At 39.9% G+C, this 26,888-nt stretch overlaps 1 protein-coding gene across 11 annotated transcripts in view; it reads left to right on the top strand.

Annotated features, from left to right (window-relative positions):
* The first annotated feature begins 1,053 nt into the window (after positions 1 to 1,053).
* Positions 1,054 to 26,888, top strand: part of NSD1 (nuclear receptor binding SET domain protein 1) — a 126,462-nt gene continuing 100,627 nt past the window's right edge. Inside the window, exons 1-3 of one of the 11 annotated variants that reach the window (XM_074350226.1) lie at positions 1,060 to 1,338; positions 3,260 to 3,373; positions 4,108 to 4,197. In XM_074350226.1, coding sequence (XP_074206327.1) covers positions 3,344 to 3,373; positions 4,108 to 4,197 — 120 coding nt within the window. In that variant the 5' untranslated portion in view covers positions 1,060 to 1,338; positions 3,260 to 3,343. Of the gene's footprint in view, positions 1,339 to 1,756; positions 1,853 to 1,872; positions 2,151 to 2,424; positions 4,198 to 17,127; positions 17,187 to 26,888 lie in introns of those variants that run through there. The other 10 variants (XM_074350227.1, XR_012501534.1, XM_074350224.1 and 7 more) reach the window with 10 other exon arrangements.

Raw genomic sequence — 26,888 nt, 5'->3', positions numbered from 1 at the left:
TTATGGCGGTCGATTGTGGTTTTCTCTGAATAGCGAGGATGCGCTTAGCGCGCTAGGGACCAGATAGGTCCCGAGGTGAGCTATTTGTCGGGGAGCAAGCCCAGGGGCGAAGGGGTTGGATCGGGTTAGGGTAAGGGCCTGGGGGGCTAGAGTCGCGGGTCAGGCTGGGTTTGGGTTCCCACGTGCCCTTGTCCTGTCTTTGGTGATTGGACACGCTGCAGCCGTTCTAAGGCCGGTCCTGTGGGGCCCCGGGCGCTGGGTGCAGGCCTCGAGGTGCCAGGCGCCTGAGAGCAGAGCGCCCCAGGCTAGGGATGAGGCCAGCAGGCTTGGCGGGGCCAGCCCCGCGGTCCGCCCTCCCAGAGCTGTTCCGCCGGGGTCCCGATGCCTGGCCCGCAGGGGCGAGGCGCGCGCTCCCCCGGGAGCAGGACTGCGGAGCAGGAGGCCTGCGCCGGGCGGAGGTGGCACGAGAGGGCCATCTGCCTGGGTGCAGAGAACTGCAGCGTCCACGGTGCGAGGCGCGGCCCCTCCGGGCCCCCAGCCCGCGTCCCCTGCTTGGCGCGCACGCACCTACCGACGCCCGCCCGTGCCCCGGGCCGGAGTCCCGGTGCCAGGCCCAGACCCGGACTAGGCGCGGGAGGCGGTGCAGGGATTAGTGGACCCCTCCCCCAGCGCTCCCCTCGCCCCGCCCGAGGCAGCGAGGACCCCTGGGCCCGGGGGTGGTGGTGAGGGAGCTTCGTCCCGGCGGTGCCCGGGCCGGGGACTCGGCCTCACTGGGCGGGGGCCGCACGGCAGCAGGCCGAGGTGCGGGCGCGCTGTCAGGCTGCTGCTGCCCGGCTCGGGTGTGGGGGGGTGGGCTCAGCGCGGGGGTCGCCGGGCCTCATCCCCCTGCCGAGGCCACGGCCGGGCGGGCAGTGCCCAGGCGGGTAACCCGACCCGACCCGGCTCCCGGGAGCCGCTCACCCCGCACGGCCGGGCAGGGGGAGGGAGAGGGATGCGGGGGAGGGGGAAGGGAAGGGGTGGTGGGTGAGGGGCTGTGGGGACCGCAGGGCCGAGTCCCCGGCCTGTCTGCGCTGCTCTAAGGCTGCTGCCTTTGGTGCCCGGGACGAGCCAGCCCCCTGCCTCGCGGGCGTCGGGCCTGCGGCTGGAGGGAGCCCTGGGGCTGCACAGGCTTGGCTCGGGGAGGCAGACCCGAGCTGCTGCCTCCATTTTGTTTCCTGCTCAGCTTGGTCTGTGGTGGTGGTGGTGGTGTGGGCTTGGGGTGCGGCCGGGCAGGGGGTTCACCTGCGACCGCGCCTGCTCGGGGCCTGAGGCTTCGAAGACCCCAGCCCAAGCCCCCAGGTGAGCCCCGCGGTAGAAGGGGGGTTGCCTTGGCCTCGGGCCGAGCCGAGCGGGCTGAGTGCAGGTGCCCAGTGGATGGGGAACCCGGGCTGTAACCTAAGATGGAGGCCGGGACTGACGCGGGCCCGAACGGGGCTGGCGGGGCGGTCGGACAGGCCTCAGCTCGGCCAGGTGCCCCCGGGGCTGGGGCTTGAGACCCGTAGGGTGTTGGAACCGGGTGCAGCCCGGGGCTGGCGCAGCGCCCCGAGGTAGGTGAGGGGATTGGAGTGCCACCCACGACGCCCGCAGGCCCGGACACTCCAGGGAGGCGCGCGAGGCCCCTGGGGAGCCCGCCTCAGGCCCCGCCCGGGCAGCCGGGCCGGCCCGTAGGCCCGGGCCGCGAGCGGGCGCGCAGGGGGAGGGGAGGGGGCGGCAGCGGCGGCTCCACTGATTGGGCGGCGCGCTCGCAAGCCCGACTTCACCCGCCCTGAACCCCGAAGAGTGAAGCGACGGAGCGCGCGCCGTGGGGGAAGGGGTGCGCGCGCACTCGGGGCCCCAGCCGCACGCGGGCCGGCGCGAGGCGCTCGGTCGCACGCGCCGCCGCGGGGGCGCGCGCGGTGGGGGTGTGAGGAGGAGGAGGCGGCGGCGGAATAGGCCGGGGCAGGTCGCGCTTGCTGCCTTCTCCCCTGAAGAGAGACGCGGGGGGAGGGGGGTGCGGCGAGCGGCTCCGCGCTCTCCCCACCGCCCCGCTCGCGCCCCAGTGTAATGAGGGTCACCCCCTCCCCCCAGCCGGCCCGGGAGGGGGCGCGGGGCACGGTAACTAGTGCGCTGGGGTAGGCGGCGGGCAGGCGCGAGCTGGAGGGAGGAGGCGGCCGGGCGGGGAAGATGGTGGTGGCCGTGAGGTGAGGGGCGCGGGAGAGGGCCGGGCGCGGCGCAGGGTTGGTGGCCGGCGGCGTTCCAGCCGCAGGCCCCCTCCCCCTCCATCACTACCAACCGGGCTCAGGCCTAGCCGGCCGGGCCGCCGCGAACTTCCTCCCCGCGCGGCCCGTGCCCCGCCGGCCTCCCGCGCGCACCTCGGCCTCCGCCTCCCCTCAGGTAGCCGGCTGGGGGCACGGGGCCGGCTGCCCTCCTGCAGCAAACTTTGCTTGCTGCTGAATATTGATAAGTGCGATCGGTTCGGCCAGGAGGTGCTGCCGCCGCTGCGGGAAGGAGCGCGGCCCGGGCAGGCGGCGGCGGCGTCGGCAGCAGCCATGTTTGTCAAGCTGTAGCAGCTGCTGCTGTCCTGACTTGGCTTCGCCGGCTGCCTCCGTTTCTCCCCCTGCCGCGTTCCGGCCTCTGGGCCCTGCAGCCGTGGACCGAGCAGGCCTGCAGTCAGGAAGGCGAGCTTCGGGTGCACCCGCTTCGGCCGACTCGCCTGCGGCCTGGACACGGCCGCTGCAAAAGCTCCGGCGCCGGCTGGGGCGCAGGGTGCAGCCCTATTGTGACCGCTGCGCCCGAGCGAGCCAGGAAGGATGGGGGGGTAACCTTTTTGTGCAGCGTCCGGGAGCCCCCCCCCCTCGAACCCTACAGCCCCCTCCATTGGAGAGATCTGGCCGCTGGACCCCCAGCGGGGGAGGGGAAGGACGATTCTTGTTTGAGATTTGGAAATTTCTACTGCCAAAGGGATTTTAATTTTAGACCAGCCCAACTGTCCACCAGTCTGCAGTGCAGGAAAAAGGGACGGGCTGTTTCCATGTGGCAAGATCTGCCCAGCTCCAGGAAGATGGAGTTTGCGGAGGCTCACCGAGGCCATTTTTCCATCGTCAGCTGGGGAACTTTTTCCGCCCATGGAAGTGCAGCAGAAAGGCATCGAGGCCACTAGGCCTTGAAGTGGCTGCCATTTTGAAGATAAGAGTCAAATGGCCTGTTAACTCAGATTAATTGCCGTGTTTTTGGATTCCAGGTTGATGCTGGCCCAGGATGGATCAGACCTGTGAACTATCTAGAAGAAATTGTCTGCTGCCCTTTTCCAATCCAGTGAATTTAGATGCCCCTGAAGACAAGGACAGCCCTTTCGGTAATGGTCAATCCAATTTTTCTGAGCCACTTAATGGGTGTACTATGCAGTTATCGACTGCCAGTGGAACATCCCAAAATGCTTATGGACAAGATTCTCCATCTTGTTACATTCCACTGCGGAGACTACAGGATTTGGCCTCCATGATCAATGTAGAGTATTTAAATGGGTCTGCTGATGGATCAGAATCCTTTCAAGACCCTGAAAAAAGTGATTCAACAGCTCAGTCGCCAATTGTTTGCACTTCCTTGAGTCCTGGTGGTCCAACAGCACTTGCTATGAAACAGGAGCCCTCTTGTAATAACTCCCCTGAACTCCAGGTAAAAGTAACAAAGACTGTCAAGAATGGCTTTCTGCACTTTGAGAATTTTACTTGTGTGGACGATGTAGATTCTGAAATGGACCCAGAACAGCCAGTCACAGAGGATGAGAGTATAGAGGAGATCTTTGAGGAAACTCAGACCAATGCCACCTGCAATTATGAGCCTAAATCAGAGAATGATGTAGACGTGGCCATGGGAAATGAACAAGACAGCACACCAGGGAGTAGACATGGTGCAGTCAAATCGCCATTCTTGCCATTAGCTCCTCAAACTGAAACACAGAAAAATAAGCAAAGAAATGAAGTGGACGGCAGCAAAGGAAAAGCAGCCCTTCTCCCAGCCCCTTTTTCACTAGGAGATACAAACGTTACCATAGAAGAGCAATTAAACTCAATAAATTTATCTTTTCAGGATGATCCAGACTCCAGTACCAGTACATTAGGAAACATGCTAGAATTACCTGGAACTTCATCATCATCTACTTCACAGGAATTGCCATTTGTAAGCAGTTTTTGGTACAACTTAAATATATACATAAGTGTATATATACAGGCAACGTAAAGGGAAACTATGAAAACTATAAAAGCCAATTATAACTAATCGGGTTTTGGTTGCTTGTCAGTTCACGGATGAAAGCCTATTGTTGTTGATAAGCTCTTTGGGGAAGTTTTACTTTGATTTTTAAATTTATCTCTGTTGTATGAGTTCTGATTTTCCTGGTTAAATCTCCATTGAGGACTGGCTAAGAGTTAAACTTTTAGGGGCATTTGATTGAGTTCAGATTTAAGTTTTCAAGATGGAGGTATACATTTGTTCAGCTTTTTTTTTTTTTTTAAGTGGGCTTTGGCTTGCTAGTGTTATGAGTATAGGTGAACCAATTAATTACCCAGAGTCCTGTTTCTGCGTAAGTCATGGCTTATATTTTTAGTTGATAGAGTGACTTGCTGCAGGTTGAGGTGCATTTTGGATACACATTCGAAGTAGCTAACATGAGAAGGCCTTCATGGACATCAGTCAAAATTTAAATTAGGCTAATTTTTCTGAACTACCTGTTGTACAGCCTCTTAAGCTGTAGGTAACTGACACCATCAGAGAAGACACTTGAACCTTTTCTAGTTTTAAATTTTGCAGTGTATATATATATTTGTGGTATGTGTTTATGTGTATAGAAATGGGAAAAAAAGGTAATTTGTTACTCGATAGTGCTACGTACTATTGTTAGAGGGTGGTAAATGATAAAATGAAAAAAAACTTGATCTTATGTAGAATTTCTTCTGTTCCTAGTTAGGTAAATGACCAGTTGACTTCTCGTAGCCTCAGTTTAATCACTTTTAAAATCTGAACTGACTTGATTGTTAAAAAATTCCCTTCAGCTTTAAATATTTGATTCTGATTTTGTTTTTGCCCAGACACATAGTCATGGTCACCTGTAATGTCACCAAGAGCACCTCTCTCCTCCCCCAACAAATGTCCCTGAAATACTATGTAAAGATTTAATAAGCAAAAATTTATGATGTGTGGTGATCCTTTTGGGCACATTAAACATTCATTTTACCATAGCCGTGCTGTTCTTTAAAGTTAGAGTGAGAATGTGGGTGTGTCGCTTTTGTTTCTGTTGATTCATATCTTAAATATGCTTTAGTACTCCTTGATTTCTTAGCTTGGCAGTTCCAGATTTTAAAAATTTGTTTGGGTAGTTATCTTGAGTCTGCATTATCCTCGATATTTTTTAGGATGGATAGGCTGGGCTGGTAACCTATTGGCAGCTCAGACAAATTCTTCTTGCATTCACATTGAAATTTACTTTACACATATGTAGTTTTGTCTTCGTATTGACATAAAAACTTAGATCTGATGGTGGAGATAGATGTTTCTCAAGAAGTACAGACATCTAAATATAAATCTGACTGGTTCTTACCAAAGATGTCAGTGGAGAATTGGTTTCTGTTAAAAACAATCAAAAATACTGAAAATAACTGGAGCCTTTGGAAAGTATGTTACGCATCTGAAATGGGAGTTAACAACCTTGTATAAATGTAGAAAAATTTTTTTCAGGCAGCAAATTTAAATTGCTTAAAGCCTAGAGCTTAAAACAAGTATTTTTATTCTTTTAAACCTTTCCTTGTGGATGAAATCTATTGCTTTGATTTTCGCCTTTGATATTTTATAACTGAGGATTTAAATAAGTGAGGTCAATCTCAAAATGCAAATTTAGCAGAACAATGAGCTTGGGAATGGTGTAATTAAAAATAATTCTATATAGTTACACACCATTGATGTATTCAGCCTGTTCACAATGGATTCGTTGATGCAGCAGGTATAGAGAGCACTTACTCTGTATTAGATTCTGTGCTCAGGGCTAGAAACTTTAGGAAATCTTTAGCAAATGCTATTTGCTTTTTTTTCTGCCTGTAATATTGTGATAGAATAAGATTCTCTTGGGGAGAGTAAGAGTAATTATTAAGAGTTTCAAGCCCCCTGTCTGGAATTAGAGAAGGACGCATAATTTAACAACATCATACTGCCGGTCGTCTTGTACTTCTAGCTCTCAGCAGTCTGTTTGCCTCCTGTCATAAACGAGCAGCCTCTTCGGTTTACCCTCATGTGCTCTCCTATTATTTTCTCTGCATACAGAAATGGTTGTCATTATAGTTAGAAATCCTGACCTGGTGCTTTTATGTTTAACAGGGTTGGTAATGTTTAATTTCTGCCAACGTGCATATACAGTGCTTTGTACATTGTAAGTGCTTGATAAAATCTTCAAGGAATGTTGGTCCCCAGAGCTCCAAGTAAAACCGGCAATAACTTACAGTTTATTAAGTGCTTTGGTCTGTATTGTCTCATTCGGTTCTCATGGCCTTGTAGTAAAAACAGATGTAGAGTAGACAGAGATCAACCTTAAAGGTGCTTGAGATTGTTGGGAGACAAGACTGAAACCCTTGAAATCACAGAATCACGTGAGTACTGCTGGATTTCTTTAGTGACTTTTGAAGGTCTCCGACACTTGCCTGGGCCTAAAGTAACTCCTGGGTTTCTCACTAGGCTGATTGGCAGCCGTTGTTTGTTTTCTACTCTTTCTCACTTAGATATTTTTATGGAGATAAATGTAAATAGAAATAATTTATGCTGTGGCGGTATTCATGAATTTGGGAATCCTCAAAGTTCTCGGGATGTAGCCAGCCTCCGGGATGGTTTGACGAACATGTTATGCTGGTGTTCCTTTTTATCTAAAGAAGGTAACTAAAAAGGGGACTAAAATTTCATAAGTAAATAGGGAGAAAAAGGTTTATTTAGGATTCTGTATTGAAAAGTAAAAATAAGAGTTATGAACATATGTTTTAAACCTTTATCAAAATTTTGATTATGATGGCAACTATCTGTTATAAGGCAAGAATCAAATCAATTTTTAAAAACTTTGTGCAGCAGAATTGTACAGTAGGGAGATGATGTACTTGTTTTGACTCATTTTCCCATCATCAGTTCTAAGTAGGATAAAGTTTTGTAAAAATTTAAGAACTTAATCAGTTTTATTAAGATTCTCTTTTAAAAAATACCCACTATGGACAATTTCAAGTGTATACCAAAGAAGAGAAAATACAAATTCCTTGTACTCCTCACCTAGCTTTAAGAATTACTGATATTTTGCCAGTCTTGTCTTACCCTCCCTCCACTGTCACTCACTAACGCTTCTTAATCCTTTGATGCTCATCACATCACTCTTTGAAGCTCCTGTCCTGTTACCCTTGTTAGTTGTCACTTGTTTATTGGTTGACCTGGATCGTCTTTTCCTTGCCTGAAATTGGAGTGGTTGGAGTGGTTCTTCTTTATTAACTACGCTGAGTTTAAGAAACACAGCATTTTTTCCCCAGATTTGTTTGCAGGTTTTTCTTGTAATTGACTTGCATTGTAATACTAGTTAGTGCTTCATAAGGTGGAGACAGACACTGTATTGTCCATTGGATGGATGTTTTAATAGAGACTGTTTTTTTGGCCGTTTAAAAGTAGATATCTTGGTGTTATGAAAATTTAACCCTTCCCCAGCCCAATTGTACAATCCTAAAGATTCAGAAAATACTCACAGACTATTTCTAATTCTGTGCTATGGATATTTAAATGGTTAACGAGTTGAGTGAAGAGATGAATGAAACCTATAGTGGTCAAGGCTTCAAGGAAGAAGTGGAACTTCATTTGGTCTTGAGTGGATTGGGTTTGGTTAGATTTAAAAGGGTACCTTGGATAAAAAGAATTAAATGAACATAGTATTTTCAGAAGGTACTTGCTGGGTAGGATATGTGTCCTCAGGTAATAGGGCCTAGAAATCCAGACTATGGCATTTGGTGTTGATGTGATAGGAACTGGGAGCCACTGAGGAATTTTAGCTGAGAAGTGATATGATGAAATCTGTCTTTGGAAAACTTTGGCTGGGGGAGAGTAGAGGCAATGTTAGGCTGTAGGAATCTGTTGCAATAGTAATTAAGACTTAGAACTGAGCAGAGTCAGTAGTAGAAAGAAAAGGGGTAAATCTGAAAGATTATTTCAGAGGAGGAAAATTGGCAGCCCTTTTAGAGTTTGAGGAATGAAGGAGAGAGCTGAGTGCAGATGATGTCCAGAACTTGTCATGTTGGTGCCTGAGACAGAAATGATTCCTCAGGAGTTCTCTCCTCTTCCCTCCTCCTCATTTGGGCAGTTCCCTGCTCCCTCCTTTCCTGTCTCCACACTTCTCAGTTTCTGCTCTTTATCTGACTTTGTCCTTCTTGCTGGAGGACCTGGTTTTATTCATTACTCCTTCCTCTTTCCCTCTGGGATCTTTATTCTCAACCTCCACTGCATCACTAATGTAACTGCTTAAAAACAGAATGACTTCCTACTCTAAAAGAATCTTCCTCTATCATTCTGCAGTACTGCCATTAAAATAAATAAATAAGTAAATAAATGAATGAATGAATAAATACCCTAGCCCCCCCAAAAAAGAATCTTCCTCTATTCTATAACCTGTCCAGTTATCTTTCCTTTGTACTGGTGAATTTCAAGCAAGAGTTATCTCCCTTTTTCTTCTTTTAAAGCTCTTTTCAATTGGCTTTTCCACTCACCTGAAACTGCTCTTTTCATAAGTCACAAGTGACCCACTCCATACCTATCCTACCAGATGTACAGTGTTTTGACCACCACTGCTTTTAACAGTCCTGGTAGGAAAAGAATACTGTCTTCTCTTTCCTTCATTCTCTGCAGTCTCATCTGCTTGCATTGATTCACTTAACTGCGGTTCTGCTATGTGAAAACTTCCTTGGCCTGACTTGTGAGCTTCAGAGCAGGAAACTCAAATTGCCAGCCAAGTTCCTCTTCCACCTGTATCTATTCACTTTTGACCCTGTCTTTAAAAAAATTTTTTTTAATTGAAGTATAGTCAGTTTACAATGTATCAATTTCCAGTGTACAGCACAATGTTTCATATGATACATACATATATTTGTTTTCATATTCTTTTCCATTGTAGGTTACTATAAGATACTGAATATAGTTCCCTGTGCTCTGTAGTAAACTTGTTGTTTGACCTTACCTCTTTTATTGCCAAACATGCTTTTCCTTCTGTCTTAATGATGGCATCATCCTCCTGTTCTTCTCAAGGCTGGAAACCTTGGAGTCACTTACTCGTTTATATGATCAAGGTGCATTTGAATGCTGCCTCTGTGCCAGGCACTGCTAGTATAAAAAGGAAAGGCATAGTCTGTGCTCTTAAGGAACTTTACTGTATGGGGAAGATAAGTGTAAACAATGATAATACAAAATACCACATGGTCTGGTAGGTGTCATAAAGCAGTACGGTGGGATTGTGGAGGAAGGCATACCTGGAGTAATCTGAGAGGTTCACAGGTTATAATTTCAGCACAAACGAGCCAGTAAGATGGAATAGCATGTGCAGGTGGCAAGAAATTCTTTGATAGGAATCTCAGAGGAGTGGGGTTGTCAGGACATAAAGTGTAAATATAGGCCTTGTATTCCATGCTGTAAAATTGACTTTTTATGCTATTTCTAAATTATACAGATTTCTCCAGTCTCTTATTTCTTCATTTCCATTCTCCTATGAGGTCTTCATATAGTTTTTCTCTCAGTCTGTCTTCTACAAATTACCTCTGGCCTCCAAAATGAGAAATACTAGGTTTCTAGTTAAAGCTTTACCTTCAGTGCCTAACTCTTCTCCCCATTTGCCTAACAAACAAAACCCAAATACAGTGTCTTCTTTGATAGGACCTCATCCTCGTGCATTCAGTTTCTAAGGGCTTTGAATTCATGCTCCCTTTATATCTCAAGCATTTATTCTTCTCTCCATTCTCATGTTTAATCTCTTAATTTAGGATATTAAATCATAATAGTTGGTCAGATCTCTTGTGTGTACTGGGCTTCCTGTTTAGTAGAAGTCTCTTTAATCTCTCTGGGCCCAGTTCCTCATCTCTAAATGGGGCTAATACTGTGCAACCTTGCACGGTTGAGAGGATGCAACAAGATAATTTATATGAAGCAGCTAGCACGGTGCTAGTTTGGAAGCACGTGCTCAGTAAATGATGCCTATTCTTACACGCCAAGAAGCAAATGCACATTTGGAAGAGTCATGAATTTTGGGAAACATATCTTTGCATTTTTGCTTTTTCCTCTATTCTTCGAAACTTTTCTTGCTTAATTGGTACGATAAGGGCATTAACTACTTTGGACAGTTTCTATTTTTGTTTAATAATCAGAAGAAGTTGATCAATTTTTATTTTAGTAATCAAGAGAATTTAATTGGGGCCATAGGCTCACTGTCTTTCTGTACCCCAGCTATTAAGTAGTGTATCTTTATTACATTGTTGCTTTTTCCTGGTTGTCCTTTGTCATGGATATAAATGTTTCATTTCCATTGCCCTGGTTCTCAGGGGAGCCCACTGAAAGGAGACCTCACCTCTTTTCTGGTAGTAGGTTTGATTTTCATTGAACAATCATTTCTGAAACTTTTTTAATGACCTCAAAATGTAGCCTCTTGACAAATTGCTATGAATCTTCAGTTAGAAAAATAATAAATATTTATGGTAAAAGAAAAGTCAAAAGTGAAACATTAAAAAAAGAACTTTATTTTTATTACCTGTCATATGCTCCCGCATTTTCACTCAATATTTTATTAGAATTTTCTTTGTGTCTAGATAACCTTTTTTTAATCTTTTGGTAACACAGGTGGCCTAATACACATATTATTAAACACTTTGGTTAATACGTTAAGGACATCTGTTCATATGTATATGTAGGTAGATCTCCATTTTTTTATTACTGAAATAAATGTAAATTCATGTGCAGTTAGTTGTAAGAAACAGTACAAAGAAATTTCATTTTTTTTTCTCTTTAAACTTTTTTTTGTGTGTGGTGGGAGGTAACCCCATGTGTGTTTTGCCTGCTTTTGCAATGGTAGTAATGCTTTGCAAAAACTGCTGTCACAGCCAGGATATTGATGTAATCCACCAATCTTATTCAGGTGTCGCCAGTTTTCTTCATTTTTTTTTTTTTCAAGAGAAAATTCTGTATTTCTATAAGGATGTATTCCATACATATATCCCCAGCTTTACTTGTACTTATTTGTGTGTGTGTACTGTATTTAATTCTTTACCTTTTTGTCACCTGTGTTTGTATATGCACCACCACAGTCAAGATGTTGAACAGTTTCGATACTGCAAGTATCTCTCCTGTGGCCCTTTTACACTACGCTCATTTTCTGGGCAGCTACTCCTCCAGCCTTGGCCAACTACTAATCTATCCTTTGTTTCTAAAATTTGTCATTTCAAAAATGTTTGTAAATGAAACCATATGGTATATAGCCTTTTGGGATTGAGTTTTTTCACTTAGTGTAGTTCCCTGGAGATTCATCCAAGTTAATGTGTATATTAATATTCATTTTTATTACTAAGTAGTATTTCGTGATATGTATATACCTCGGTTTGTTTAACCATTCACCTGTAGAAGGACATCTGGGTTTATTCTAGCTTTTGGCTATTAGAAGTAAAAGTGCTGTGAACATTCATACAGGTTTTGTGCGAACATAAGTTTTCATTTCTCTGGGATAAATGCCCGAGAGTACGATTGCTGAATCATATGGTACGGCATGTTTACTTTTACAAGAAACTGCCAAGCTGATTTCCAGAGTGACTGTGCTGTTTACATTCTTACCAGTAGTGTATGAACGATCCAGTTTCTCTTCATCCTTGCCATCATTTGATGTTGTCACTCTCTTTGTTTTAACCATTTTGATAGTTAGGTAATGATAATCTCATTATGGTTTTAATTTGCATTTTCCTGATAGCTAATGATGTTGAACATCTTTTTGTGTGATTATTTGCCATCTGTATATCCTCTTGGTGAAAGATATTCATGTCTTTTGCCTGTTTTCTAATTGGATTGTTTGATTTTTTTTTTTTAACTGCTGAGTTTTGAGAGTTCTTTATCCTAGATAATCAACACTCTTTTAATCTCCATTCTTTATAATGTCTGTACACAAAACATAATTTTACGTATTGCTTCTACTTTTAGATAATTTATTAGAGAACCAATACAATCATAATACATTTGTGGTTTCCCCTTAATAAATTGGAACAGATATTAGTGCTTGTTGCTGCTATTAGGTGAAATTACTTTGTTAAGGCCTTTAAAGTTCTTTTTACATCTCCAGTGACCTTAGCATAAAATACCATACTACTGTGTTAAAGATTGCTGGAAGGATAAAATCCATTTTGGAAGATGAACAATCATATTTATGCATTAGATTAAATTAAAAGTAATTACTGGTTATATGATATCCCCTCGTACACCAGGAAGCATCTGAAGGTAGTCCTTCTTTGTAAATGATGAAGGTATATTCCCCTTGTCATCTCTAATTTCTCTTGATGTGGTAATTGGAGCTGTTGGGGATCCCTGGTAGAAAGTAGGCAGCGTGCAAGTTATATCTGTACCCAGTAAAAATAATAGACATTGTTGTCATGCTAATTGCCATTGGAATTTTGTATCCAAAGGCATTTTTCCTTTTTTTAATTTTTTTTTTGTAGTATAGTCAGTTTACAATGTTGTGTTCATTTCTGGTGTACAGCACAAGGCTTCAGTCATATAGGAACATACATATATTTGTTTTCATGTTCTTTTTCACCATAAGTTACTACAAGATATTGAATAGAGTTCCCTGTGCTAAAGGCATTTTTCTTAACATTGCAGCTGGTTTAGTTGACAATGTATTGAATCTATTTCTATAAGTAGCATATCAGAGAACAGCCACCATAGCATGATCTGTAAGAATTGCAGAGCAGTTGTTGAGAGGTAGTACATTTCTACATTTAACGTGCTTTTTTAACGTAGTAGAGTTTTTGGGCTGAAGTGTTTATACTGCAGGTAATTAAACCATTGAAATTAGTTTGGTGGAGTAGATATTACAGTTACAAGTAGAGTCTTGATAGGTTCCTTATTTCATAGTAATGTCTGTGGAATTATTTCCTAAGGATAAACTACTGATAGTGGAATTATCGGGGCAATGGGTTAAACTTTTTGTACCTCAGGAATCTGTATGGCTTTCCAAAAGGACTGTACCATTTTACACAGTTCTGAATAGTGTGTGAGTCTAGCATTTTCCTTACTTTGATACCAAGCCAGCTTTAATAGCATTGATGTTTTAAGTTTTTTCTTTTTTCTTTTTTGAATAAAAGTAGATTTATTCAGGGGGAGGCTATATCTCAGTGGTAGAGTGCATGCCTAGCATGCATGAGGTCCTGGGTTCAATCCCTAGTACCTCCATCAAAAAATAAATAAATAAACCTAATTACCCTCCCCTACCAAAAAACCAGCCAAACAAAAAAGAACAGCACAAAGGTAGATTTATTCAGAGAGATACATACTCCATGAAGCGCAGGCTGTCTCAGTCAGAAGGGAGAGCGGCCTTTAAGTTTTTTCTTAAAGGTGCGTGGTGCTACCACAAGATTTAATTAATACAACTTTATTGAAGAGATCTCTTTGTCTACTGTTTGTAGTTTTCCTGTGGCCTTGGTGTCTGTATCTATTGCTGACTTAACCTATCTGGATTGTAATGCTTTACAGCTATTATCCTTTTATCTTATTGGACATAAATATTTCTTCTCAATCTGTTTTTCATTTTAGTTAATGATTTTCTATAGTTGTACAACTGAAGTTTGATTTTTTCATATAGCCTAATCTGTGTTCTCAAGTAATTTATCGATTCAAAGCTTGTTGTGTTTCTGTATATTTGACAAGCCAACTTTACGTACCTGTAAAAATTTCAACAAATTCTATCTGCTGTAGTCTTACTGACTTAATAGGGATTTTATTTTAATATCTAGTACCATGCTGGTAATAATTTTTATAGTACCTTTAATATCCTTTTTGAAAACAAATTCTTTTTTTATTGAAGTATAGTTGTTTTACAATGTTGGGTTAATTTCTGATGTACAACATAGTGATTCAGTTATATATGTACGTATTTTTTCATTATAAGCTATTACAAGATATTGAATATAGTTCCCTGTGCTATACAGTAGGACCTTATTTATCTATTTTATGTATAGTAGTATCTGCAAATCCTGAACTCCCAATATATCCTCCCTCTCTTTCCCCCTGGTAACATAAGTTTGTTCTCTGTATGAGTCTGTCTCTGTTTTATGCAGAGTATTTTTCTTTTTCTTTCTGGCTTCACTTTGTATGACAATCTCCAGGTTCATCCATGTTGCTTCAAATGGCATTATTTTACTATTTTTTATGGTTGAGAAGTATTTAATTCTCTGTGTATGTGTATATACGTATACACCACATCTTCTTTATCCAGTCATCTGTCGATGAACATTTGGGTTGCTTCCATGTCTTTGCTATTATAAATGGTGTTGCTGTGAACATTGGGGTGCATGTATCTTTTCAAATTAAAGTTTTTGTCTTTTCTGGATATATGCCCAGGAGGGGGACTGCTGGATCATATGGTAAGTCTATTTTTAGCTTTTTAAGGAATCTTCATACTGTTTTCCATAATGGCTGCACCAAACTATATTCCCACTCTTTTCTCCAGCGTTTATTATTTGTGGACTTTTTAATGATGTCTATTCTGACTGATGTGAAGTGATACCTCATTGTAGTTTTGATTTGCATTTCTCTGATAATTAGTGCTATTGAGCATTTTTTCATGTGCCTGTTGGCCATTTGTATGTCTTCATTGGAGAAGTGTTTGTTTAGGTCTTCTGCCCATTTTTTTTTTTTTTTCTGCAGGGTTCAGTAGTTAGATTTGTTTATTTATTTTCAGAGGAGATCCTGAAGATTGAACCCAGGACCTCATGCGTGCTAGGCAAGTGCTCTACCACTTGAGCTATACCCTCCCCTCTGCCCATTTTTTGATTGGGTTGTTTGATTTTGTTTTTGTTGTTACTGAGTTTTATGAGCTGTTTGTATGTTTTAGAAATTAAGCCCTTGTTAGTCACATCATTTGCAGATAATTTCTCGCAGTCCATAGGCTCTTTAATTTTGTTTATAGTTGCTTTTGCTATGCAAAAGCTTACAACTTTAATAGGTCCCATTTGTTTAATTTTGCTTTAATTTCTGTTGCCTTGGTAGACTGCCCTAGGAGAAACATTGCTATGGTTTATGTCAGAGAATGTTTTACCTATGTTTTCTTCTTGGAGGTTTACAGTGTCTTGTCTCATGTTTACGTCTTCAAGCCGTTTTGAGTTTATTTTTGTGTATGGTGTGAGAGTGTTCTAACTTCATTAATTTACATGTGACTGTCCAGCTTTCCCAGCACCACTTGCCGAAGAGGCTGTCTTTTCTCCATTGTATATGCTTGCCTCCTTTGTTGAAGATTAATTGACTGTAGATGTGTGGCTTTATTTCTGGGCTCTCTGTTCTGTTTCATTGATCCGTATGTCTGTTTTTGTGCCGATACCCTGCTGTTTTGATTACTGTAGCTCTGTAGTATTGTCTGAAGTCTGGGAAGGTTATTTCTCCAGCTTTGTTCTTTTTCTTCAGTATTGTTTTGGCAATTCTGGGTCTTTTGTGATTATAAATTTTAGGATAATTTGTTCTAGTTCTGTGAAAAATGTCCTAGGTAATTTGATAGGGATCTCATTAAATCTGTAGATTGCTTTGGTTAGTATGACCATTTTAACAACATTAATTCTTCCAATCTAAGAGCATGAGATTGAAAATAAATTCTTACAGCTATGTAAGGAACCTTTCCTTTTCTATTAGTTGTCTATTCTGCCTAACAAATTACCCTCAAATTTAGTTTAAACATTTCTCTCACACAGGGTTAGGAATCAGGGAGTGGCTTAACTGGGTGGTTCTGGCTCAGAGTCTCTTACGAGCTTATAAGCAAGATCTCCGCTACTGTGGGATCCTGGTCCTACATGGCTCTTGGCTGTTCATGGGAGGCCTCAGTTCCTTGCCATGTGAGCTTCTCCATAGGGCTGCTCACAGTATGTAGCTGACTTCCCCCACAGTTAGTGATCCAAGAGAGGAGAAACCTGGCAAGAAGATCCAAGAGGATACAGTGTGGGAGGGGAGTACAGTGTGGGAGGGGAGTACAGTGTGGGAGGGGAATAATTTGGAATGTGGATCATAGGGCCGTCTAGGGTGGCTGGTTACCATGCTCACCCAATAAGAAACGAATAGTTTTAAGTAAAGGAGAAAGCTTAAGTATACAAAGTACTGATACTTCTTTTACTTTTAAGCTGAGCTAATGTACCTTGTTTTTTCAAATTGAATTTTTGAATTAGGTATATGATTGAAAAATACAATATAGAAAGATAACCAGTGAGGTACCCTTGTACCTTGTCTGCTCAGTTAATACTTTCAATTCCTGTGGCCTTTCCCACCTTTTGTTTAATGGCAAAGGTAGCAGATTGTGCACACTTAATCTTGCTTTTTCAGTTAATGTGTTGTCAGTCTTTCCATTTTGAACATTGTTATCTCATTGTTTTTTACACCTGGGTAGTATTCTATTGTATGAATGTATCAACATTTTCAACTTAAATATTCTTTTGCTGAAAGTGAACAACCATACAATAAGGCATTTTGAATGTATGCAAGTAAATCTGTAGAATAAATCTCCAGAACTGGAATTGTGGGTTAAAGATAAATGTTTATGATTTTGAAAGATAGTACCAGATTCCCCACTTAAAGAGTATATATATATATATATATATATTTAAACTCAACCAGCAATATATGAATGTGCCTATTTCAGTGGGGATTCTTTATTTCATTTTTATTCTCACTTTTGGTAAAATACACATAAATAAAATTTACCGTTCTATTTTGAAGTGCGCAGTTCAGTAATATAAGTATGTTTACGTTTTGTACAACCATTCTCCAGAACTCTTTCCATCTTGGAAAACTAAAACTCTTACATCCTTTCCCACTTCCCCTTCCTCTTAGCCCCTGGCAACCACCATTCTACTTTCTGTCTCTGAATTTGACTGCCCTGGATATCAAATGTAAGTCGAGTTATACAGTATTTACCTTTTTGTGATTGGCTCATTTCACTTAGTCTGATATCCTTAAGAGTTCACCCATGATGTAGCATGTGTCAGAATTTTCTTTCTTTTTAAAGATACTCTGTTGTATATACCACGTTTTCTTTCTTCATTCATCACTTTTGGCTTTTGTGAATAATGCTGATATGAACATGATTGTACAGATACCTCTTCTAGATCCAGTGGGGATTCTTAATGAAGGTATTTCTTATACTTGAGGGTGAAAAGTAATAATAAACATGTATCTGTTACCTAAATAACCTAGAATTTGGCTAGTCTTTTCTCCATCCCTTTCCTTCCTAAAGTATTTTGTTGTTTAAAGCATAGACTTAAAAAAATCAAAAATCAAACATCCTACATTTACATCATGTGGAATTTTTTTCAGTATTTCAACTTTGAATCCATATATCCTTGTAATTACAAATTAAAAGAGCATAGTAACTGCATTTTAAAAATCAAGATATAATTCACATTTTGTAAAATTCACCCTCTTAGAAAGAGTAACTCAGTGTGGCTTTAGTGTATTTACAAAGTTGAACAGCCAAAACCGCTGTCTAATTCCAGAACATTTCATCACCCAAAAGAAACCCTATAGCCGGCAGTCACTCCTCATTCTCCCCTCCCCCAGTCCCTGGCAACCACTAATTGACTTTCTGTCTTTGTGGATTTATCTGTTCTGGAAATGTATTGAGATACATATAAATAATACATATAAATGGAGTCATGCAGTCTGTGGCCTTTGGTGTCTGATGTCTTTCATTTAGCATGTTTTTTCATGTTTATCCATGTATTATAAGTATAGTTAATTCCATTGTATTGCCAGATAATATTACATTTTTATTGATATATCGTTTTGTTTATCCATTCATCAGTTGATGGACGTTTTGTTTGTTTCTACTTTTTTGTTACAAGTAATGCTATCAGGGACATTGGTGTACAGGTTTTTTATATGAATACATGTTTTCAGTTCTCTTGGGTGTGTTCCAAGGAGTGGTATTGCTGGGTCATATGGTGACTGTTTCACATTTTGAGGAACCGCTGGACCTGTTTTGCACAGTGGCTGCACCATTTTTTACAGTCCTAGTGATATACGAGGGTTCTGATTTCTTCATGTTCTTGTCAGCACTTGCTATTTTTTCTTTTTTTATTTTAGCCACCCTAGTGTTATTTCTTTGTGATTTTGATTTATATTTCCCTGAGGACAAATGATATTGAGCATCCTTTCATGTGCTTATTGGCCATTTGTATAGCTACTTCGGAGAGTCTATATTGTAAATCCTTTTCCTATTTAGAAAAAATTGGGCTGTCTTTAAAAAAAAATTGTAGCATTTATTTATTTATTTATTTATTTATTTATTTATTTATTTAAGGTAATTAGGTTTATTTAGTTAACTAAAATTTAATGGAGATACTGGGAATTGAACCCAGGACCTCATGAACCCAGGACCTCATGCATGCTAAGCACACATTCTACCATTCTGTGCTTTTTTTTCATTTTCTTGATGGTATCCTTGAAGCACAAAGGTTTTTAATCTTGATGAGGTCCAGTATGTTTTTTTTTTCTTTGCTTGTGCTTTTGGTGTCCCATCTAGGAAACCATTGCCTAATCCACGATCAGGAAGATGTACTCCTATGTTTTCTCCTAAAAGTTCTATTTTTAGCTCTTATATTTAGGTCTTTGATCCATTTTGAATTCTTGTATATGATGTGAAGTAGGGGCCCTACTTGTTTTGCACGTGGGTATCCAGTTATCCCAGCACCATTTGTTAGAAAGACTATTCTTTTCCTATTCAGTGGTCTTGGCACCCATGTTCAAAATATATTCAGATATGGACATATAACAGTGAAAAAGTAGAAACAAACAAAATGTCCATCGACTGATAAATGGATAAACAAAATGATATATCAACAAAATGTAGTACTATCTGGCAATAAAATGAAATTTAGTAATTACACTAATACTACAACATGGATAAACTTGAGAACATGCTAAATGAAAGACATCAGACACAAAGGCCACAGACTGCGTGATTCCATTTATATGTATTATTTATATGTATTTCAATACCTATCTGGGCTCTCAGTTCTCTTCTTCCATTGATTTACATGCCTATTCTTGTGCCAGTGCCACACATTTTGGTTAATGTAGTTTTGTAGTAAGTTTTGAAATCAGTGAGTTCTCCAAGTTTTTCATTTTCAAGATTGTTTTAGAAATTCTGTGTTCTTAGCATTTTTCATAAAAATTTTAGTAATAGCTTGTCAATTTCTGAAAAAAAGGGAACTGGAATTTTGATATTTTGTTGAGTCTGTAGATCATTTTGCAGTTTATCATCATGTTAGCAATATTGTCTCTAATCTGTGAGCATGGGTTATCTTTATTTAGGTGTTTAATATCTTTCAGTGGTGTTTTGTAGTTTTCAGTGTACAAGTCTTACACTCCTTTTTAAATATTCATTCCTAAATATTTTTTTGATGCTATTGTAAATGGAATTGCTAATTTTGTTTTTGAATGGTTTATTGTTAGTATACAGAAGTACAATGTGCAACACCTAAAGTCAGCAGAAGAATAGAAATAATAAAGATCAGGAAGGAAATAGATAAGAGATTAAAAAACAATAGGAAAAAGTAAATCATAAAAAATTTTTTCTAGTTCTTTATTCTAGAATAGAGGTAATTAGGTTTATTTGTTTATTTATTTAATGAAGATATTGGGAATTGAACCCAGGACTTTGTGCATACTAAGCATGTGCTCTTGAGCTATATACCCTCCCCACCAAGAGCTGGGTTTTTTGCTTTTGTTTTTGTTTCATTTTTCAGTTTTATTAGGTAGAATTGCTACAGTTTGACTGCACATGTACAATATATTGCATGTAAATACATATACACAGATATTGCACGTACTTTTTAAAATTTACATACATGTACTGTTCATTATTATCTAAGATGTTTATAGCTTTAGCTCTTTAAATTTACATAGTTACCAAAGGAATAAAGCCAACCACAAAATAAGAATTCATTCAAAAAGATACATACACCCCACTATTAACAGGAACATTATAACTGCCAAGATATGGAAGCATCATAAGTGCACATCAGTAGATGAGTGGATAAAGAAGATGCAGCATATATATGTAATAGAATACAGTTCACCTGTAAGAAAGAAGGATATTTTATTTGCAGCCCTTCATTCATTTTTTTTTTCACTTCAAAACCCAGAATTTTATAACTGGCATAAACATTTTCATTGCATCAAAAACAACAAAATACCTAGAAATAAACTTAACCAAGGAGGTTACCTATACTCTGAAAACCTTAAAACACTGATGAAGGAAATTGAAGATGATACAAAGAAATGGAAAGATATCTTATGCTCTTGAATTAGAAGAATCAACATTATCAAAATGGCTGCACTACCCAAAGTCATCTGCAGATCCAACGCAACCCCTGTCAAAATACATTTTTCACAGAACTAGAGCAAACAATTCCAAAATTTACATGGAACCACAAAAAATCCGAAACTGCCAAGGCAGTCTTTTGTAGGTCTTTTTTTTTTTTCTCTCTCTCTTTTTTCTTCTGGTTTGATGACTAGAGAAGTTCCTTTAACGTTTGTTGTAAAGCTGATTTGATGATGCTGAATTCTTTTAGCTTTTTTATCTGTGAAGCTTTTGATTTCTTCATCAAATCTGAATGAGAGCTTTGCTGTATAGAGTGATGGTAAGTTTTTCCCTTTCATCACTTTAAATATATTGTGCCACTCCCTTCTGGCATGTGGAGTTTCTGCTGAAAACTCAGCTGATAACCTTATGGGAGTTCCCTTATGTTATTTGTTGTTTTTCTCTTACTGATTTTAATATTCTCTCCTTATCCTTAATTTTTGTCGGGTTAATTACTATGTGCCTTGGTGTGTTGCTCTTTGGGTTGATCCTGTGTGGAACTCTGCGCTTCCTGGACTTGGGTGACTGTCCTACCCAAGTGGGGAGAAGTTTTCGGTTATTATCTCTCCAAAAATTTTCTCAGGTCCTTTCCCTCTCTCTTCTCTTTCTGGGACCCCTATAATGTGAGTGTTAGTGTGCTTCATGTTGTCCCAGAGTTCTCTTAAACTATCCTCATTTCTTTTCATTCTTTTTTCTTTTTTCTGTTCTGCAATAGTGTCTTCCACTAATCTGTCTTCTAGCTCACTGATCTGTTCTTCTGCCTCATTTAGTCTCTTCTTGGTTCCTTCTAGTGTGTTATTCATTTCAGTGATTTTATTCTTCAACTCTGGGTATTCTTTATATTTTCCAACTCTTTGCTAAAAACTTCACTCTGTGCATCTATACTCAAGTTCCCTGAACATCTTCACCACCTTTACTTTAAAGTCTTTCTCAGATAAATTGCCTATCTCCTCATCACTTATTTCTTCTTCTGGGATTTTATCTTGTGCCTTGGCCTGGGAGATAATCCTCTGTTGCCTCATATTGTTTATCTATTTGTATTTTTAGGTAGGTTAGTTACATTTCTCGACCTTGGAGAGGTGGCCCTCTTTGGGAGACGTCCTATGTGTCCCAGCAGTATACTCCTCTCTTGTCACCCAAGGACCAGGGTCCAGCCGGTCCCAGTGTAGAGTCTGGCTTGTGTTTGTGGATTCCTTCCACAGGCTTTGGGGTTGTTTTGTTTTATTTTGGGATTTTCTTATTTCTGGTATCTGCCCCCTGGTGGATGAGGCTGGACTAGAGGCTTCTGCAGGTTTCCTGGCAGGAGGAGCCAGTGCCTGCTCACTGCTGGGTGAAGCGTGGTCCTGGACCTTTTCTGTGTAGAGGCTTTTGTGGCTTAGGAAGCCTGCTGATGGGTGGGGCTGTGTTCCCACCCAGTATGCTGTTTGGCCTGAGGCTTCCCTACAGGCTGTTGGGTGGGGCTAGATCTTGGTGCTAAGGATCCAATCAGGATGTCAGCCTCCAGAAAAGCTCATGTAGATGAAACACTCCTGGAATGTCTGCCACCAGCTTTTTTGTCCCCTGGGTGAGCTGCAGCCTTCTCCTACCTTTTTCCAATATTGTTTTGGCTCTTCTGTTTACTTGCAGTTCCCCAACAAGTGAGCATCTGGATGTCTCACCGCATCTGCTGACTCTGCCTCAGTTTCCAGGGAAACTGATTTCCTGTCTTATCTGTATTATTTCCGTCCTTCTGCTTGCTTTGGGTTTAATGTGCTCTTGCAAAATCCAAGGAGTCCTTGGACCTTATAAAAGAGTAGAGTGTACCCTTCTCTTCTATCTTCTGGAAAAGATGATGTAGAATTTTTTTTTTTATTATTATTAAATGTTTGGTAGAACTGTCCAGTAAGATTACGTAGGATTTACGATTTCTTTTTTGGAAAGCTTTTAACTATGCATTAAATTTATTTAGTGCTTTTAGTACTATTCAGGTTATTGATTGCATTTTGCATGAATATTTTATATATAGTAGTTAATATCTGCACATCTCAAACTCCCATTTTATCCCTTCCCCATCCCCTTTCCCCCTGGTAACGATTGAGTTTGTTTTCTATGTCTGAGTTTGTTTCTGTTTTGTAAATAAGTTCATGTGTGTGTGTGTTTTTCTTTAGATTCCACTTATAAATGATATTGCGTGGTATTTTTCTTTCTCTTTCTGGCTTACTTCACTTAGAATGATGATCTCCAGGTCTATCCATGTTGCTGCAAATGGCATTATTTTATTCTTTTTATGGCTGAGTAGTATTCCATTATATAAATATACCACAGCTTCTTTATCCAGTCATCTGTTGATGGACATTTATGTTGTTTCCATGTCTTGGCTATTGTAAATAGTGCTGTATGAACATTGGGGTGCGTGTATCTTTTCGAATTAGAGTTCCCTCCTGATAAATGCCCAGAAGTGGGATTGCTGTATCATATGGGCCTTTCACATTCTTGATCCTGTTATTTAATTCACAAAAGTTTTAATTTTGATAAAGTCTAATTTATCATTTTGTTGTTGTTTGTCCTTTTGTTATCAAATCTAAGACTCCTTTGCCAAATTTGAGGTCATAAAGACTTATCCTTATATTTTCTTCTATGAGTTTCATACTTTCAGTTCTTACATTTAGGCTATGATCCACTTTGAGTTAACTTTTGTATATGGAATGAGGAAGGAATCCAATTTCATTCTTTTTGTATGTGGTGATCCAGTTGACTAAGTACCATTTGTTGAAGAGACTATTCCTTCTTCATTGAAGGGTGTTGGCACCATTGTCAAATCTATTGAATATATTTGTGAGAGTTTGTCTCTGGACTCTCAATTTTATTCCATTGATCTATATTTCTAGCTAGTATCACATTGTTTTGATTACTTCAGCTTTGTAATAAGTTTTGAATTCAGCACGTGTGAGGCAGCCTACTTACTTTTTCTTTTCTAATACTGCTTTGGCTATTCTGTTTACTTGTGGTTCCATATGAATTTGAGAGTTAACTTTTCTATTTCTCCAAAAAGGCTTTTGGAATTTTCATAGGGAGTGCATTGAATATATAGGTTACTTTGAGGAGTACTGCCGTATCAATGATAAGAATTCTAGTCAGTGAACATTGATGTCTTTTCACTTATTTAGGTCTCCTTTAATTCATTTTCAGCAGTCTTTTGTAATTTTCATTGCACAACTCTTTCACTGTTATTCCTTTGGATGCTATCATAAAGTGGAGTTTTTTTCCAGTTTCTTTTTTTGAATGTTCATTGCTCTTGTATAGAAACATAAGGGAAAATTAAGAAAAAAAAAAGGGAACAATTAAGGATTGACCTTGTCCGCTGCAACTTTGCTAAACTTGTTTATTAACTCGTGTGTGTGTGTGTGTGTGTGTGTGTGTGTGTGTGTTTGTGTGAAAGAGAGAGAGGGAGGGAGGAACAGAGAGAGAGAATTCTAAGGGGTTTTCTGTATATGGAATTATGTCATCTGCAAATAGAGGTAGTTTTACCTCTGCCTTTCTAATTTGGATGCCTTTTTTTTTTTTTTAAATCTTTTTCTTGGTTTATTGCTCTGGCCAGAACTTACAGTACAGTGTTGAATAGCTGTTGTGAACATGTTTTGGTCTTTTTTCTGATCTTAAGGGGAAAGCTTTCAGGCGTTGATTCACCACTGAATGTGATGTTAGCTGTGGGTTTTTCATAAATATCCTTTATTTAAGGAAATTCCCCTCTATTCTTAATTTGTTTAGAGTTTTTTTTTTTTTTAATCATGAAGAAGTGTTCAATCTTATTAAATGCTTTTTTTCCGGATAGGTACCCTTTTTTGTTGTAAAAGTGTACATAACATTTATTATTTGTCCATATGTGAGTATACAGTTTAGTGCTGTTGCTTACATATGAATGTACAATTCAGTGATATTAAACTTACTCATCATCCCAATATAAACTCTGTACCCTTAAAACAATAGCTCTAATTGCGCTCTGCCTCCAGCCCCTGGTAACCTCTGTTCTGTTACTGATATCTCTCTATGTATAATTTCTCTCTTCTGGATACTTCATCTAAGTGGAATCATGCAGCATTTGTCACTTGGTGTCTGGCTTATTTCACTTAGTGTAACACTTTGATGGTTTATCCGTATGTTAACATGTACCAGAACTTTATTCCTTCTTATAGGTAGATAATCTTCCTGTGTATGGATACACTGTATTTTATTTATTCATTCACCATTTGAGTTACTTCCATATTTTAATGTTGTGAACGTGGGTATACAAATACCTGTTTAAGTCTTTGCCTTCGGTTCTTTTGGGTATTACTTGGGAGTGGAGTTGCTGGATCACATGCTGTTTATATGTTTCTCTTTCTAAGGTACCTCGCCCTTTTCTTGATCAAGCATTTAGTTGGCTGCTGCAGACCTTTTCAGTAGTTTCTCCAGTTCTGATAGTTGCTTGTGGTAGTTTTTCTCCTGTTCATTTGCTATTTTTGTGGAAGGACTGGCCCTTGAAGTTCCCTGTTCTCTCATTTCTTCTGGTGTTACTTGACATGTTTGTGACAACCTTTGCTCAAAATACTTCTGGGGTATATATATATTTTTTAACATTTTTTATTGATTTTGGGGTATATATTTTTTATAATCATCCGCAGACCTTGCATTTATTAGGTAAAGTCAAGTAAGGATTGAACAGTTTAGGTTCTGTGATGACTTGGAATTAACACAAATGGTTTTTATAATGTTATATGTGAGTTGACTTCTTAGTGGCAGTTTTTGACAAACTACAGCTAAATCTAGTCACCACTAATGTTTGTAACAGCCTATGAGCCAAGAATAGTTTTTACATTTTTGAACTGGTGACACAAAATCAAAAGGCAAATATTTTGTTAAATGATATGAAATTCAAATTTCAGTGACCTTATATGACGTTCTATTGGAATATGGCTCTCTTATGTGTTGTCTGTGGCTACTTTTGTGCTATGATGGAGGAGTTGAGTAATTGGGGAAAAGACTGTATGTCCTACAGAGTCAATTATTTACTGTTTGGCCCTTAACAGGAAAAGTTTATCAGTCTCCTGTGCATCTTATCCCAAGAGTTATTAAATGGTCTTGTAAGGATAATACTTGTTTGTACAGTTTATGGTGTGTTTGTCAAAATGTTATTTTGTTCATAAGCCCATCTAATATTTTAAGTTCTAATGAATGAAGACAGTAATTCAGTAGTTAAATTAACTACAACTTTTCTGGTTAATGGGAAGGATGTTTTTATAGGTAGCCTGATAGTCATGTGTCATTTGGTTAGCATTTCTTCTTACTGTTAATACTTTTCCTTAGTTTTCAGAAAAGTGAGTAAAAAAGTTCTGTGTTCATAATACTCTTATAGCATTTTTCGTATTATATTTTGATTACTTTTCTATTCTGTATCCCCTAGTAAACTTAAAATTTCAAGATTGGGATTGTGTTGTCTTTATTTTCTGTCCTTGAGACCTGCCACAGTTTCTCCTAAGTAGGGAAGCGACAAATATTTTTAGGAGGAAAGAGTGAATATTCTGTTAGAATGACTGTTTTGAATATCTAAGTCATTTTTCATCTTTGTCCTCCTGCAAAGAGGAAAGCTAGATTTGTATTTTAGAGCTGTAAATTAAAATAAGTAGGGACTTGCCAGTGACTGACTCAGTCGTAGATTATTATACATTTAAGGCATCAGTGGCCAAAACAGTTACCTGTCTTTTAACTCATCAAAGTATAGTTTGTACATATTTATTGTTTTATTCATTTTGTTTTGGGGCTATGACATCAACTATGTGGTCACAGAAGATGAGAGTTAGTTTTCTGTGGTGAGTAGAAAGATAGTTTGCATATATGTTACAGAAAGTAATAACATTTTAAAAGTCTGTTTACAGACTATTCTTGGAAGGGCAAATAATGTTAAAGTTCTGATTGTAACATGAGGTTTATCTAAACCACATGGGAAAGGCTACTTTGTATGTATATTTAAAATAATAACGTGCTTGCTGGGTAAAGTTTTAATAAATTAATCTCCAGAATGGCAAGTGGTACATTCTGTCTACATTTTACAGCAAAGCTTATTTGCAATGTGAACATTGAAATTAGGAAGTGCTACCTTTTCTTCATTTTATTGTCTTCAGACTCAGTGTTTTGAAATTGAAGTGTTAAAAACTAAATTACTCTTTTTGTTTTTATGATTGCAAATCTAGTACACTGTCTGCATTTACCTGAA

The sequence above is a fragment of the Camelus bactrianus genome, chromosome 22, assembly GCF_048773025.1.
Source record: "Camelus bactrianus isolate YW-2024 breed Bactrian camel chromosome 22, ASM4877302v1, whole genome shotgun sequence".
NCBI classification, from domain to species: Eukaryota; Metazoa; Chordata; class Mammalia; order Artiodactyla; family Camelidae; genus Camelus; species Camelus bactrianus.
Note: the sequence above shows the minus strand (reverse complement) of the source record. Positions and strands in the feature narration are given on the sequence as shown.